This window comes from Fusarium vanettenii (assembly GCF_000151355.1).
Source record: "Fusarium vanettenii 77-13-4 chromosome 7 genomic scaffold NECHAsca_79_chr7_4_0, whole genome shotgun sequence".
NCBI classification, from domain to species: domain Eukaryota; kingdom Fungi; phylum Ascomycota; class Sordariomycetes; order Hypocreales; family Nectriaceae; genus Fusarium; species Fusarium vanettenii.
The window spans coordinates 2,709-15,208 of NW_003315810.1; the positions used below are offsets into that span (position 1 = coordinate 2,709).

Sequence of the window (12,500 nt, forward strand, 5' to 3'; positions counted from 1 at the left end):
GAAACCTCTCTCTTAGCTAACCTGTAGTGAGCAGACTTCTGAGAAATGAGAAGTGATCAACCTAACCCTGTCTAGCCTAGCGCTACTCACTGTACAAAGCTTCCTGAACGAAATGTGATGACACATGTTTCCTCCATCCAGCACTTGGGCAGAATGTCGCGTCGGGATGACTTCCTTGATGTCCATCCGTGGATATCACGGATCCTCTCGATGCGCAAGTACTTGCCACCGTTGAACTTCATCACCATCCACTATGCCTATTTCATCATCGTATGTCTCATCAGCTCCGTCATCTTCTGGCGCTCATCAGACGTTGCCTCCCCTGTCAGCTACACGGATAGTCTGTTTCTCGTGGTGTCTGCCATGACTGAGGCCGGGCTGAATACGGTCAATCTCAGCGCCTTGACGACCTGGCAGCAGACGATACTATTCCTCCTCATCATGCTGGGTAGCACCATCTGGGTTTCCATGTGGACCGTCTTGGCACGCAAACACGTCTTCGAGAAGCGTTTCGACGATATTGTGCGCATCGAGTACGCCCGCAAGCTCAGCCAAAGGGGGAGTGGCATATCGCTGACTCTGCCGAAGCTGCGCAAGGCCATCTCGTTCCGCAAAGCGCAAACCGTTCCAGCACCCGACCAAATCCTGCCTGCGATGGGAAGCCGGGCGTTGGAGAACAGGGTAGATCCACAGTCACAGGTTGCCAAGGCGATGCCAAGACCTCGGCGCGCATTGTCCTTACCCGATTTGGATCCCGCGGAGCCGCCCGGCCCCGACAATACTGACAGACACATCTTCTTTGTCGACACTCCGCACAGAGCAGAAGACAGCAGTGCCACTTCTACGGGCACTTCCTATTTCAGCCAGAATAGGCCTACGCGCAGAAATGGCGTTCCCAAGACACCGGCAGACCAGGACCGGGTTGAACTCAGCATCCGGCACTTCCTTGGGAGCCGCTCTTCTAGTCGCAATGGCCAGTTTCATAGCCTCACCAGCGAGGAACGTGAAAACCTTGGCGGGTGCGAGTACCGTGCTCTGAAAGCCCTTGCGGTCTTAGTACCTCTCTACTTCTTTCTGTGGCAGTTCCTGGGGTGCGTCGCACTAGGAGCATGGATAAATAACTACATGCCCGACACGGCAAAGGCGAACGGTATCAACCCGTGGTGGCTCGGCATCTTCAACGGCGTCTCAGCCTTCAACAACTCGGGCATGTCACTTCTAGATGCAAATATGATCCCGTTCCAGAACGCCTACTTCGTCCTTATCACAATGGGGCTTATGATCCTGGCCGGCAATACCGCATACCCTCTCTTCCTCCGTCTCATTGTATGGACTGGCCTAAAGCTCTTGAAGGCTGTGACTAGCGATGATGCCTATGACGATCTCAAGGCCACGCTAGAGTTCATTCTCAAGTACCCTCGACGAGTGTATACGAACCTATTTCCGTCTCGTCCTACCTGGTGGCTTTTCTTCATGCTCACCTGCCTGAATTCCATTGATTGGGTGGCGTTTGAGATTATGAACATTGGTAATCCAGTCATCGAGAGTATTCCAACAGGCTCTCGCATCCTAGACGGCCTATTTCAAGCCCTCGGTAAGTCGCTCACACGCTTTCCTGGGACTTGATCGACATTCTAACAATCTCCAATAGCCGTCCGGTCTGGCGGCTTCTACGTCGTGCCCATATCCCAGATCTATATCGGCCTCCAGGTGTTGTATGTTAGCATGATGTACATCTCTGTGTATCCCGTCGTCATCACAATGCGCCACTCCAACATTTACGAGGAGCGCTCGCTCGGCATCTACAGTGGCGATGGGTCTTCCATGCCCGATGCCGACCCCGAGGCCGCTGCACCGCTGTTCTCCGCTGATGGCCACGACGCCGAGTCACATAGCCACACTTTCAACACTAACGACATACAGCCCATGGGTCCAAATCTCGTACGTCGGCTGAGCCGCTCTAGCGCAGCCGTCGACATCGGACACGCCTTGCAGCGAACCTTCACGTGGAACGGTGTCGGCGCCCCGCCGGCAATGTACAGCAAAAAGTCCTGCAAAGGCCACACATCGGACCGTCCGGACGGCAGCAGCAGCAGCAGACGAAACAGTCGCCTCGGCTTCATCAGCCAGCAAATCCACGGGCAGATGGCTCACGATATCTGGTGGCTGGTGTTGGCCGTCCTCGTAATTACCACAATCGAGACTTCGCACTTCATGGCGGACCCAGTGGCATTTTCAGTATTCAACATTATCTTTGAGGTTGTGTCAGCCTATGGCACGGTCGGGATCTCTGTTGGGATTCCGAGGGACGCCTATAGCTTCTCCGGAGCCTGGCACACTGGTAGCAAGCTTGTTTTGTGCCTTGTCATGCTACGTGGAAGGCATCGCGGGCTGCCGGTTGCATTGGATCACGCGGTGAGGCTGCCAGGGGAGCACTTACATCGAGATGAAGAGGAGGACCACCAGATACGGAGAACCATGATGGGGCCACGGATGAATCTCAATCCATAAAAGGTATGGGGTTGAGAGTTGCAGACATGATGTTCTCACAAGTATCTGACGGTGGTATTCAAAGGTGATTGCTAAGATTAAACCATCAAAAGCCGTGCTTTAACTATAATAAAGAGCACATTGGTCCCTGGACACATGTCCTCCAGCACCCAGACGGAGGTCAAGTTCACCGTCCGTGTCTTCTCCTTCGTCTTCTGTTCTCCTCCTCCCTCCGTCTTCTCTCCTCCTCTCTTAGTCGCCTGTTCTCCTCCTCAATGCAGTGCGCGCAGGCATCCCAAAAAGCCCACTCCCGACGTTCACTCAGAGCGCATCTCTCGTCGGAACAGCGGTCTATTTCCAGCAGTTCGGCCCTATCACATTGTTCAATGTCCCACTCCCTTCCCACTTCGCGACCACAACGGTTGCAGATGTAGATGATCTCGATGAGGTGGCACATGCCGACCCAGATCTAGCGTCTGAAACGGGACGATGTGTGTGTGTGTGCTTGTGTTGTGCGTGTTGAGGACTTTTGGTCGCGTAGGCGGCTGTTGATGATGAGGTTTGCTTGGTGATAGGAAAAGACAAGATATGGTTGAGACAGGATGAAAGTCTGCTTTATATACTTGGGCTGCAGCACTGCATTGATTCAGTACGGTAGCACGAGCTGCTTATCACTGGAGCTCATGTTTACTGTGAATAAGAACAGATAACTTTGCGCTGATTACAAGTCCAGTCACCTGAAACCAAACGTCTATCACTGAGTTGAGCTTAGTACAACGTTGATGACTCTATACTTGGTGAGGCTGATTGATTGACTGAACACATAGATGAGACCACCTTTTGGTGATAACTTCTGTGATGTTTGCGGTGAACCCTCATGGACCGGGCTTCGACTATGACAAAGAATAATACATCCTCTACTTATGCGTGGCTTGTACTGCCGAGTTGTATGTATCACCGCAACACACGCAATTGGGTTGCTGGCCAAAACTCACGGCCATGTCCGGCCTGCAAGTGAATAATGAGGAGATGGCATTCATTCGTATACTAGTTGAGCGTGGAGGAGTAAATCAATGTGACACAAGGCACCACCGTCTACGTTCCCCTAGCCCCCCAATTGCGCCGCCTTGCAATCTTTGTCAACTCCCAGCTCACGTCTGCTAAAAACTCCTCGCTATTGCAAGGTGTAAGGCAACTATCGTGATTGACTGCAATCCACAGGTCATGTTCTCGTTTGCGTTTGCGTGACCATGAGAGGTCAGGAGACGTAGACGTGTTATCCATAGGTCTATTGCTTGGAGATCCAGGCGAAGCTATGCAATTACTCATCAACTCGGGCATATCTTGCTTTTCAGATTATCGCGCCCGCTTAGAGGGATCACCATCAGAATATTATCTATCTTAACCCTGGTTCTGCTCGGATGGCTACGCTAATATCCTCGGGCTTACTATCACGGCCAGCGTATATCGAATTTCGAGCGGAGTATTAATACCCGATATCGATGCAATACTCTCTATCCGGGGCACCTACTCCACGAAAGGCATTTTAGCGGCCATATTCTCAATGCAGCATATATTATAGTAGTAGCGCAGCGTAGCTCTATCTACCTGACGCTGCACTTTAGCTTTGCGGCTATAATACGCTAGGAGAATATTATACGGCATAAAAGCGCGGATCTAGAGAGTTTCCGGGTATATCGAAAAGAGCCGCTAGTCGAACATATCGTGAAGATAACTAAAGAGGAGAATCCTATTCTCTAATGCCTAGGTGCGTTCCTAAGCCTACTCTAGACAGCGCAGACTTACCCTCTCATCACCGTCTTGCGTTTCATCGGCATTAGCTTCTAGGTCAGGGTATATATAATACTGCAGCTAAGACACGATATAATATGCCTGCAGTGCGGGACTGATGGTTAGGCTATTACACCACGAGCGTCCTAAGCCAGTAACGGTATATTGCTTAGTAGATGTAAGGCATGAACTGCGAAAATTAGCCATAGTGGCTTTGGCTCTTTCGTTAGAGATATTGCATTCTAGGGGTGCAACCATATTGGCAAAGTCCTTATTAGCCTGGTCTATGTCTGGATCCTTACGCGGGGATATAGACCTAGATGCTGATCGCTTCGAGGGAGACGCAGGTTTCCTTCCCCGGCCTATCTTGCGGAGCGGGTAAGTCGCGTAGCGAGGGTCATTCGAGGCTTTCTTAGGGGGTAGATAGCGTAGCTCTAGACGGCGGATAGGCTTAGGAATGCGCTGGGCGCATCCAGCTGGAAAGGCTTAGCAAGAATAGCCATAAGAAGACAGTCTTCTTTGAATATCCCTTCAAAGTGGTACTTAGATGGCTGATTAGGTGATAGACGGCAATTATGGTGTTTAAAAACGCGGTATTGAAGGATAGCACGATCTTTAGGAGCATTAGGTTCTAGCTTAGGAAGGGAGGGAACTGGTTGATCTAGCCCATTCCTATGCACGAACGTGGGAGTCGGAAATACGCCCTCGTCCATATTAAACACATCCAAAAGATTAAAAGTAATCTTATTCCATACATCTAAGCTCTTATCCTTAAACTCGAAACTAAGATATATCTCGTTGACGATATCGCGAAATGTCATAAAAATATGCTTTGCCGGTTAGAATACACTAGCGAAAGGGACGTCACCGGGCGCTGTAAGGAGCTTAATATTCCATCCGTGCGACCGCATCGTCGGATTCATAGCTGCACTGGTCATATTGGGCGATTTGGTCCTGAATTAATCATGTCGCGATGCACGTTGACATTGTGAGTATCAACATTTGATAGGAAACATGGAGTGGAGCTATCCCGCATTAGCATTAATCCGAAGTGATTTGGTTGGTCAGTCTTTAATGACAAGGGCTGTGCTGGTTGACCCCGCAACCGGCGTCGATGGAAGCGCTGTAAAAGAAACAGACACCAAGGCTAAAGTCGTGGAACAAGGTTCTCAACGAAGTCCAATTTTCCAATTCTTAGAAAGTCTTGGATCCTATGAATGGAATTCCTTCTGAAGCATGTGTCGCCACGTGCTGACTTGCCAGTTTTGCCAAGGGTCTTCGTCTTTTCTGGGTTGAAGATCCTCGCTCTCAGCTTACACCGACATGTGCAGCCTGGACGTGGTTATGTTCAACATTAGTATCTGGGTCGTTTCTCTTGTCCTTCGGGTGGTCGGATCTCAGTGCACTAACCATGTTGTATTAATCGTAACGACTAAGCTTTGCATGAGTCATTTACGGGCGCCGAAGCATGCCAAAGCCTGTAGACTTTGATGTGCTCCTTAAGAGTTTCTTGGTCCTCATGGTTGGGGTTTCGGATGCAATTTGAATTACAATGCATATGCCATTTAACAAGAGACTAGAAGCTGTGTCATGCTACGCCCTTTGGATGTCAGACAGCTAGCCTTCACCGCATAAATTCAGGATCCCGTCCTGCGTATAGTGCCCTTTTAGGAATACTACGCGGACCACCATGTAAACCCTGAGTAGCCCCGTTTTAAAAGTCACCGCAGCCCTTGCAATAGCGATGCTAGACTGTAGCTGATTGGTGGTATAAAAGATCGGCCGAGTGCCAATATCATGGCAGTTCGGCCCTATGAATCCTTCGGGCAGATAGCGGATACAAGGTTTCGGCCTGCCCCTGCGCCTCTCGACAACTCATCTCGCCATAGATGAAACGGCCAAAACTAATCTTACGCGCCAATTGACGTCCTCCCATAGATTATAGAGTTCCACTTACATCTGACCAGGGGACGCCCACAAACTTGTCGGACAAACCGAATCTGAGTAGATACGCTGATCTCGTAAGGTACGAGCTGCGATAATTGGAACAGACGGAGCCTAACTTGATTTCTAGAATCTCACTCTCGCCCAGAAGGATTTTTGCCACTCCCAAATTGCTAAGCGAGCGTGGCTCGGTCTTTCTTTGATAGACGTTACGAGAATAGTATCGTCGTAAGGTGTGCAGGGTCTGAGTGAAGATTTCAAATCAAGTGTGGGCAGTTGCACCGCCCCAAGGCAGTACTATCTATCTGTATAAATGAGCAATCTCCGTGACGCCTTACCAAGTGCCCCTCAGGTGAAGAAACGCAATTCAACTTCACGCAATGCGTTTATCCATCCTTTCTGGGCTGGTGGCTGGCCTCACGGCAGCTCACAGTATCCAGGAGAGGGCTGCGTCGAAGACAGTCTTGTCCCATTATATGGTATGTCAAAGTCATGATCGATCGCAACAGATTTGAGCAGACTACTGACTTCTATGCCAGCTGGGTGACATCACCGAAGAACATGCTCACAAGGATATTGACGATGCCATTGCGATGGGGTATGTTGAAAGATGTGACGAAATTATGGTAATTTGGCTGACAAGTTAATGTGAACCTATAGTCTTGACGGATTTGTCCTCAACGTGGGATATCCTAAACTGGATTGGGTATCGAACACTCTTAGCCATCTGTACGGCTACGCCGACTACTTGGCTGGTCAAGGAAGCAAGTTCAGACTGGCCCTTTCTCTGGATCTTTACGCAACCGGCGCTTGGTGCTACGACAAGTCTCTTGGTTCCGACTGCGGAAGTGTATGTTTTGCTTCTATTTGTCGGCCTCGTTTAATATTTAGCTAACTTAATTGTGAAGCCTAAGGAATACAAAGACATTCTGAAAAGCTTTCTCGGGCGGGATTCATACTTTCGTTATGGCCCAAACAACTTTCCATTTATCACCAGTGAGTTGAACTTCATGTATAACAGACCAAGGCTGACAACATTTAGGCTTCAGCACTGGCAATCAAACTGACAAGCAATTCGCCGCGTGGAAGAAAGACTTCGCCAACCAGATGTATTTTATGCCTGGTATTGACGACACTCCTGGCTTCTGGGAGAGCCATCCCGCCTGGTGGGATTATTGGGGTGATCTTATCGACGGAGCTAGTGCTTGGGAGTCCGCTTGGCCCCAAGTGCACGGTACTAATGAGGGCGACATGTCCAGAGATATCAAGGTCATGGGACCATTGCAGAAGAAAGGCAAAGGCTACATGATTCGTATGTTGTCCTCGTAATGATCCCTCTTGGGTGAAACTGACCTTTTCTAGCTATCAGCATGCTTCAGTATAAGAATGCGGTAAGTCATACCACTTAATAAAGTGTGACTGCGTGGATTAAATACTGACCAAAGATTCAGTACGGAGCCAATCTATACCGCCGTGGTGAGATGAACATGGTCAAGCGGATGCAAAATATCCTCACCATGGACCCTCAGCCTGACATTGTTCAACTTCTGACATGGGTACGCTTTGCACAGTCTGATTTGACAAGCCGAAGCTAACGTGCCTCAGAATGACGGACCAGAAAGCCATCACTTTGGCAACTTGTGGCCCGAACAAAACACCGATGCACAACCCAATCAATACGCCAGTCCCGAGGGTTCCGACCACACTGCCCTCCAGTCTCTGTACTCTGCCTTCATTCATGCTTGGAAGAACGGTGGATCAATGATCCCTGCCTTTTCCAAGAGAGACGAATCTCTGCCACAGGGAGCTTTATGGCACAAGAGCATTTTCCAAGATACAACATGTCCTGGAGGAGACTCGAATGTCAAATACTTCCAAGCACCAAACGGTACCGATGCCGGCCAAGATGCTTTGCATTGGGCCCTAGTTGTTCCAGCTAACGCGGCTGGCTGGACGGTCGACGTTGTAAGCAATGGCAAGAGCATTAGCTCCAAGGTTCTAGAGACGGGCCTCAACTATGGCACTGTCGAGGATGGTATTGAAGAGGGCACTCAGAGACTCGTTATCCAGAATGGCAACACCATTGTTGCTGGAACAGATCGTGGAAGATGTTTAGCCCAAGCTTGCCACGATGGCATCTACAACTTCAATCCTCAAGTCATGCCGGTCAAAGGGGACTACGACAATACGGACTGCTGGCAGGTAGAAGGCGAACCCTTCTTGGACTGGGCAAAGGGAGAAGTGTTGGGCGTTTCACTGGGCCCCCGAGATGCCAGTGCCGACCCTGGCCATGGCCATGACCATGACTCAATTTACCACAACCCTTTCGAGGAATACATCAACTGCGACTATTCTCAGAAGAAGGCCATTCGTCAGTCATGGCTAGACATAGTCACGATCCTGAAGAGAATGCCTCCGTTCGATTCAGACGGACTGCTAGAGACGAGAAATTTCGGAGCCGACATGCCGGACAGGAAGGACGATGAAGCATTCATTAGAAGTATGGATCAACCCTCAATTCCTCATCCCATACTAACTTGCATCATGCAGATGTGTTCACGAACCTCAAGAGATTGTATTTGTATCCCTCGGAAAGGGATAAGAGAAATATTCGCATATCCTGCATGAAGGATATTCCACGTTACAACGGGGATTTTAATCAGACATGCGGAGATTTGAAGTTGCAAAATGGCAAAACGCAGAAGATTGGCGGCTATGCCTTTGACGATGCAACAAGTTCCCCAGGCGGCACCATTGTTCTATGCGACATCTACTTCCTACCAGGACAGGAGCACCTAGCGGCTGTCCAAGAACAGCTTGACAGGGACAAGACGCTACGGAAGTCTTCGATTGACATGAATGGTAAATACCGGTTGTTGCTCCATGAGATGGTTCATCTCCCATCTATATCCACTGGACTCATCGGATCGGGAAAAAGTAGGCAGTATTGCGAATAATATGGCAATAAAGTAGTATATTATAATATATACCATATAATATACGTTTTCTGATATTATGATAATATGATATAAAGACTGCGATATTATGACTATATAATATAAGGATATCTATATTAGCAATATATTATCTATATTAGGTTATCAATTCTTAAGTAAATTGCCTTATGAAAGCTACCGAACGCCGCCTTACCCTATACCAGTGACAGGGATAGCTCGCAATTTATTGGCTCTTATTCACTTTCATGCACTTCTTTATTAACAATTAGACCTATTATGCGATCACGCGTAAAAGAAACGCGTAAGGGGGGATAAACCATATTGGGTTAGGCCATCTTCGCTTCTGCTCCCCCCCCCCCTTTTTTTTTTATCACTTCTCGATCTTAACTTTATAGATCTACCCGCTATGCCTCAATAACGCCTCCCTTTTATATAATCGTCGCAATAAAGAGAGTCATTAATTTCTAGCGACTTTCTAGAGTTTTCCGGCAAGCAATTAGATAATCTAGACATAAGCCAAATATCCAAATGCCTATTATCTCGACCTCGCACCGCCTCCACAATATCCTCCACTAAGCCCAGAATATCATAGGTCTTCTCTCATATGCCAGATAAGGAGGTAAAGACGAGATACTATAATCAGCGGACCAGAAAAGAAGAGTGGCGCTGCAAACATTATAACAAAACCTATGCCTCTTCAGGGGGTACTATAGCTCCTACAAAATATCTCATAGACCCTCCTCCTAACGGCCATAGTCTACTAAAAGGAGCCCCGCGGATAACAAAAGTTATAACTATACGAACTATTATCGAATAAGCTCGTGCTGCGGCAGAAGAAAATCCCCGAAAACGCTATCAACTCAATAATCAATCCGGAGACTCTATCGACCCGGACTAGCTCGAAGTATTATACGTGAGGTTTATCACGGCCTATTCTCTCCCATTTCGGCTCATAGAATACCCAGAGTTCTAAGCTCTCTTAGCCTATATTAATAACGATATCGAGACTTGGCTTCCAGATACGCATAATACCATTAAGATATAGATTATGCGCTAATATAAAGACTAGAAAGAGAGGGTTAAGCAGCGCATATAATCGGCAAAGTTAAGAATTCATATTAGCTGCGACCTTTAGACTTCTCCCAACTCTTTAGCCATCTTAGGCGTAGTCGCATACTATATTACAAAAGACGGCCAGCTAGAATACCATATTTTGGCGTTAAAAGACATCGATAGTAAGCACGACGGCTCTCATCTCGCTATAGCCATTTTAAAGGCAGTTAACGAATGGGGCTTTGCATCTAAGCTTAGATATTTCGTAATAGATAACGCCGGCAATAATAACATAATAATAAGATCCCTTTCTCTTAGTGAGTATAACTTTACTCTTTCTTGTATGCCCTAATATTTACACCATAGGCCTCCTACGCCGATATAATATCTAATACGATCCCAAAGTACACCGACTCCGCTGCCAAGGCCATATTATTAACCTCGCCGCCAAAGCCTTCCTCTTTATCACTAATAATAAGAAGCTCGAACTCGACGATCCTAGTGTGCATAATATAATACTAAAATATATTAAAGCGTAGCGGAAGAAGGGGCCTCTTAGTAAGATTTATAACTTCGTCGTTTTTATCTAACGAAGTATCTAGCGCAGCTAAAAGTTTCTTACTATTAGCTATAACCGTAAGCTCGCATGGGACAATAATATAAGATAGAGTTCGTAGTATAATATGCTGCGAGTGGCCCTGAACCTCAGAGATGCGATTAATGGCTATTTTAATAAATAGATAGAATTAGATTGCGCTAGAGATGAGCTCTCTTTAGAGGACTGGATCATCTTAGAGAAAATCAAGTCTTTCTTAGAGAAGCTGAAGATAATGACTAAGGCTCTCGAGTCATCGTTTGTAATACTCGATAACGTCCTCTTAGCTATAGATTTCGTTTTGGCATAATTCGAAGCAGGGAAGGAGGCATATATTAACGATCCGATAATAGCGCTAATATATAACTCGGGCTAGGCTAAGTTGGATAAGTACTACCGGCTTACTAATAAATCGCCTGCCTATGTTGCCGCTATCGTACTCTACCCTTCGCATAAATAGCACTACATATAGGAGAACTAGAAAAAGGAGTGGGTTAAGTCGTTAAAGAAGTTAATAGAGACGCTATAGAACGACTATAAACCCGTGGAATCACCTCTTCCTCTCTACGAGGTCCCATCGACGACCACGAACGAGTTCTTAAACTAGAGGAATAAGCACCTATAGCCGTCACTCGTCACGGACGAATATAAACGTTATTGCAAGTCTGAACGGGTTTACGGGTTCATAAGCGCCCTTGCATGGTGGCTAGAGGAGACATAGCAGAAAAACTACCCAAACCTGAGTAAAATGGCGGTGGATATACTATTAATTCCCGCAATGTCTACTGAGCCCGAACGACTCTTCTCTGGGGCCAAGATAACTATTATAGATCGTCGAAATCGGCTTAGGAGTAATATAGTCGAAGCACTGGAGTGCCTGAAGTCATGGTTTGGGATACGAGAGTTTCAAGGTGATGTACTTTAGCTGCCGCGGTAGAATAACCCAGATCACGTGCAATATATGGGATATATTGTCATACTGGCAATATATTAGGTTCTTAGTAATATAATATAATATAGGCCAATGTCATATGGCCTAATATAATATGCACCACTTGGCAATATAATAATATTGCGAGGCTTCTATATTGCCAATATACGTATTGTTTATATTATTCGCAACACTGAAAGTAGGTCAGGACCATTCAGCTAGTGACTCAGATTTTGCTGACCTTTGCACCAGAGGAGGATGTGGTTATCATAGATGATTACTGGACGGAAGATCAACAGACGAACGAGTACAAAGCCTACATGCCAATAGGGGTCGAGAAGCTTGCGTCGAAGAAAAGAGTCCGCAAAAATTCAATTCACAACGGTGAGGAACCCCACTCCCCCCTAGCTAATACCTTTCTGCTAACACTTACCTCCATAGCCGACACTTACGCGTGGTACGCAGTCGAGAAATTCTTTACATCCATCTACGGGGAACCCCCAAATGGCGTCTTGACTAAAGACGACGACGATGATGAGCCTACCAGTACTACCAAAACCGAGCCCAAGCCAACACAATACCCAACAACGTACGACTGTGACGGTAGTGGCATCTGTGATCTTTCAACCTGGAAAAACATGTACGCCAAGTATTGTGACCACGCTGTCAACTCGTTGACCCGTAACGACGATAAAAACTATGGCGACGGCAAAGGTCTCGATGGTAACTGCTGGGGCGA

At 47.3% G+C, this 12,500-nt stretch overlaps 3 protein-coding genes across 3 annotated transcripts; all 3 read left to right on the top strand.

The window, feature by feature from the left end:
- Window positions 1–210: 210 nt before the first annotated feature.
- On the top strand, window positions 211–2,511 carry NECHADRAFT_94790 (uncharacterized protein; the record flags this gene model as incomplete). The annotated part of the gene is made up of 6 exons (XM_003040108.1): window positions 211–624; window positions 700–1,594; window positions 1,652–1,859; window positions 1,896–1,941; window positions 1,996–2,036; window positions 2,088–2,511. 6 exons carry the CDS (start codon window positions 211–213, stop codon window positions 2,509–2,511), a joined length of 2,028 nt encoding a protein of 675 aa, XP_003040154.1.
- Window positions 2,512–6,605: 4,094 nt separating this feature from the next.
- Window positions 6,606–9,182, top strand: NECHADRAFT_106231 (uncharacterized protein; the record flags this gene model as incomplete). Its single annotated transcript, XM_003040109.1, has 9 exons — window positions 6,606–6,704; window positions 6,765–6,823; window positions 6,886–7,075; window positions 7,134–7,221; window positions 7,268–7,537; window positions 7,588–7,616; window positions 7,671–7,781; window positions 7,831–8,725; window positions 8,776–9,182. The coding sequence occupies 9 exons, from the start codon at window positions 6,606–6,608 to the stop codon at window positions 9,180–9,182; spliced, it is 2,148 nt and encodes a 715-aa protein (XP_003040155.1).
- A 2,369-nt stretch (window positions 9,183–11,551) lies between these two features.
- NECHADRAFT_44483 (uncharacterized protein) lies at window positions 11,552–11,755 on the top strand (the record flags this gene model as incomplete). The annotated part of the gene is made up of 1 exon (XM_003040110.1): window positions 11,552–11,755. A coding segment is annotated over one exon (204 nt), but the record flags the coding sequence as incomplete, so codon positions are not given.
- Between the last annotated feature and the right edge of the window lie 745 nt (window positions 11,756–12,500).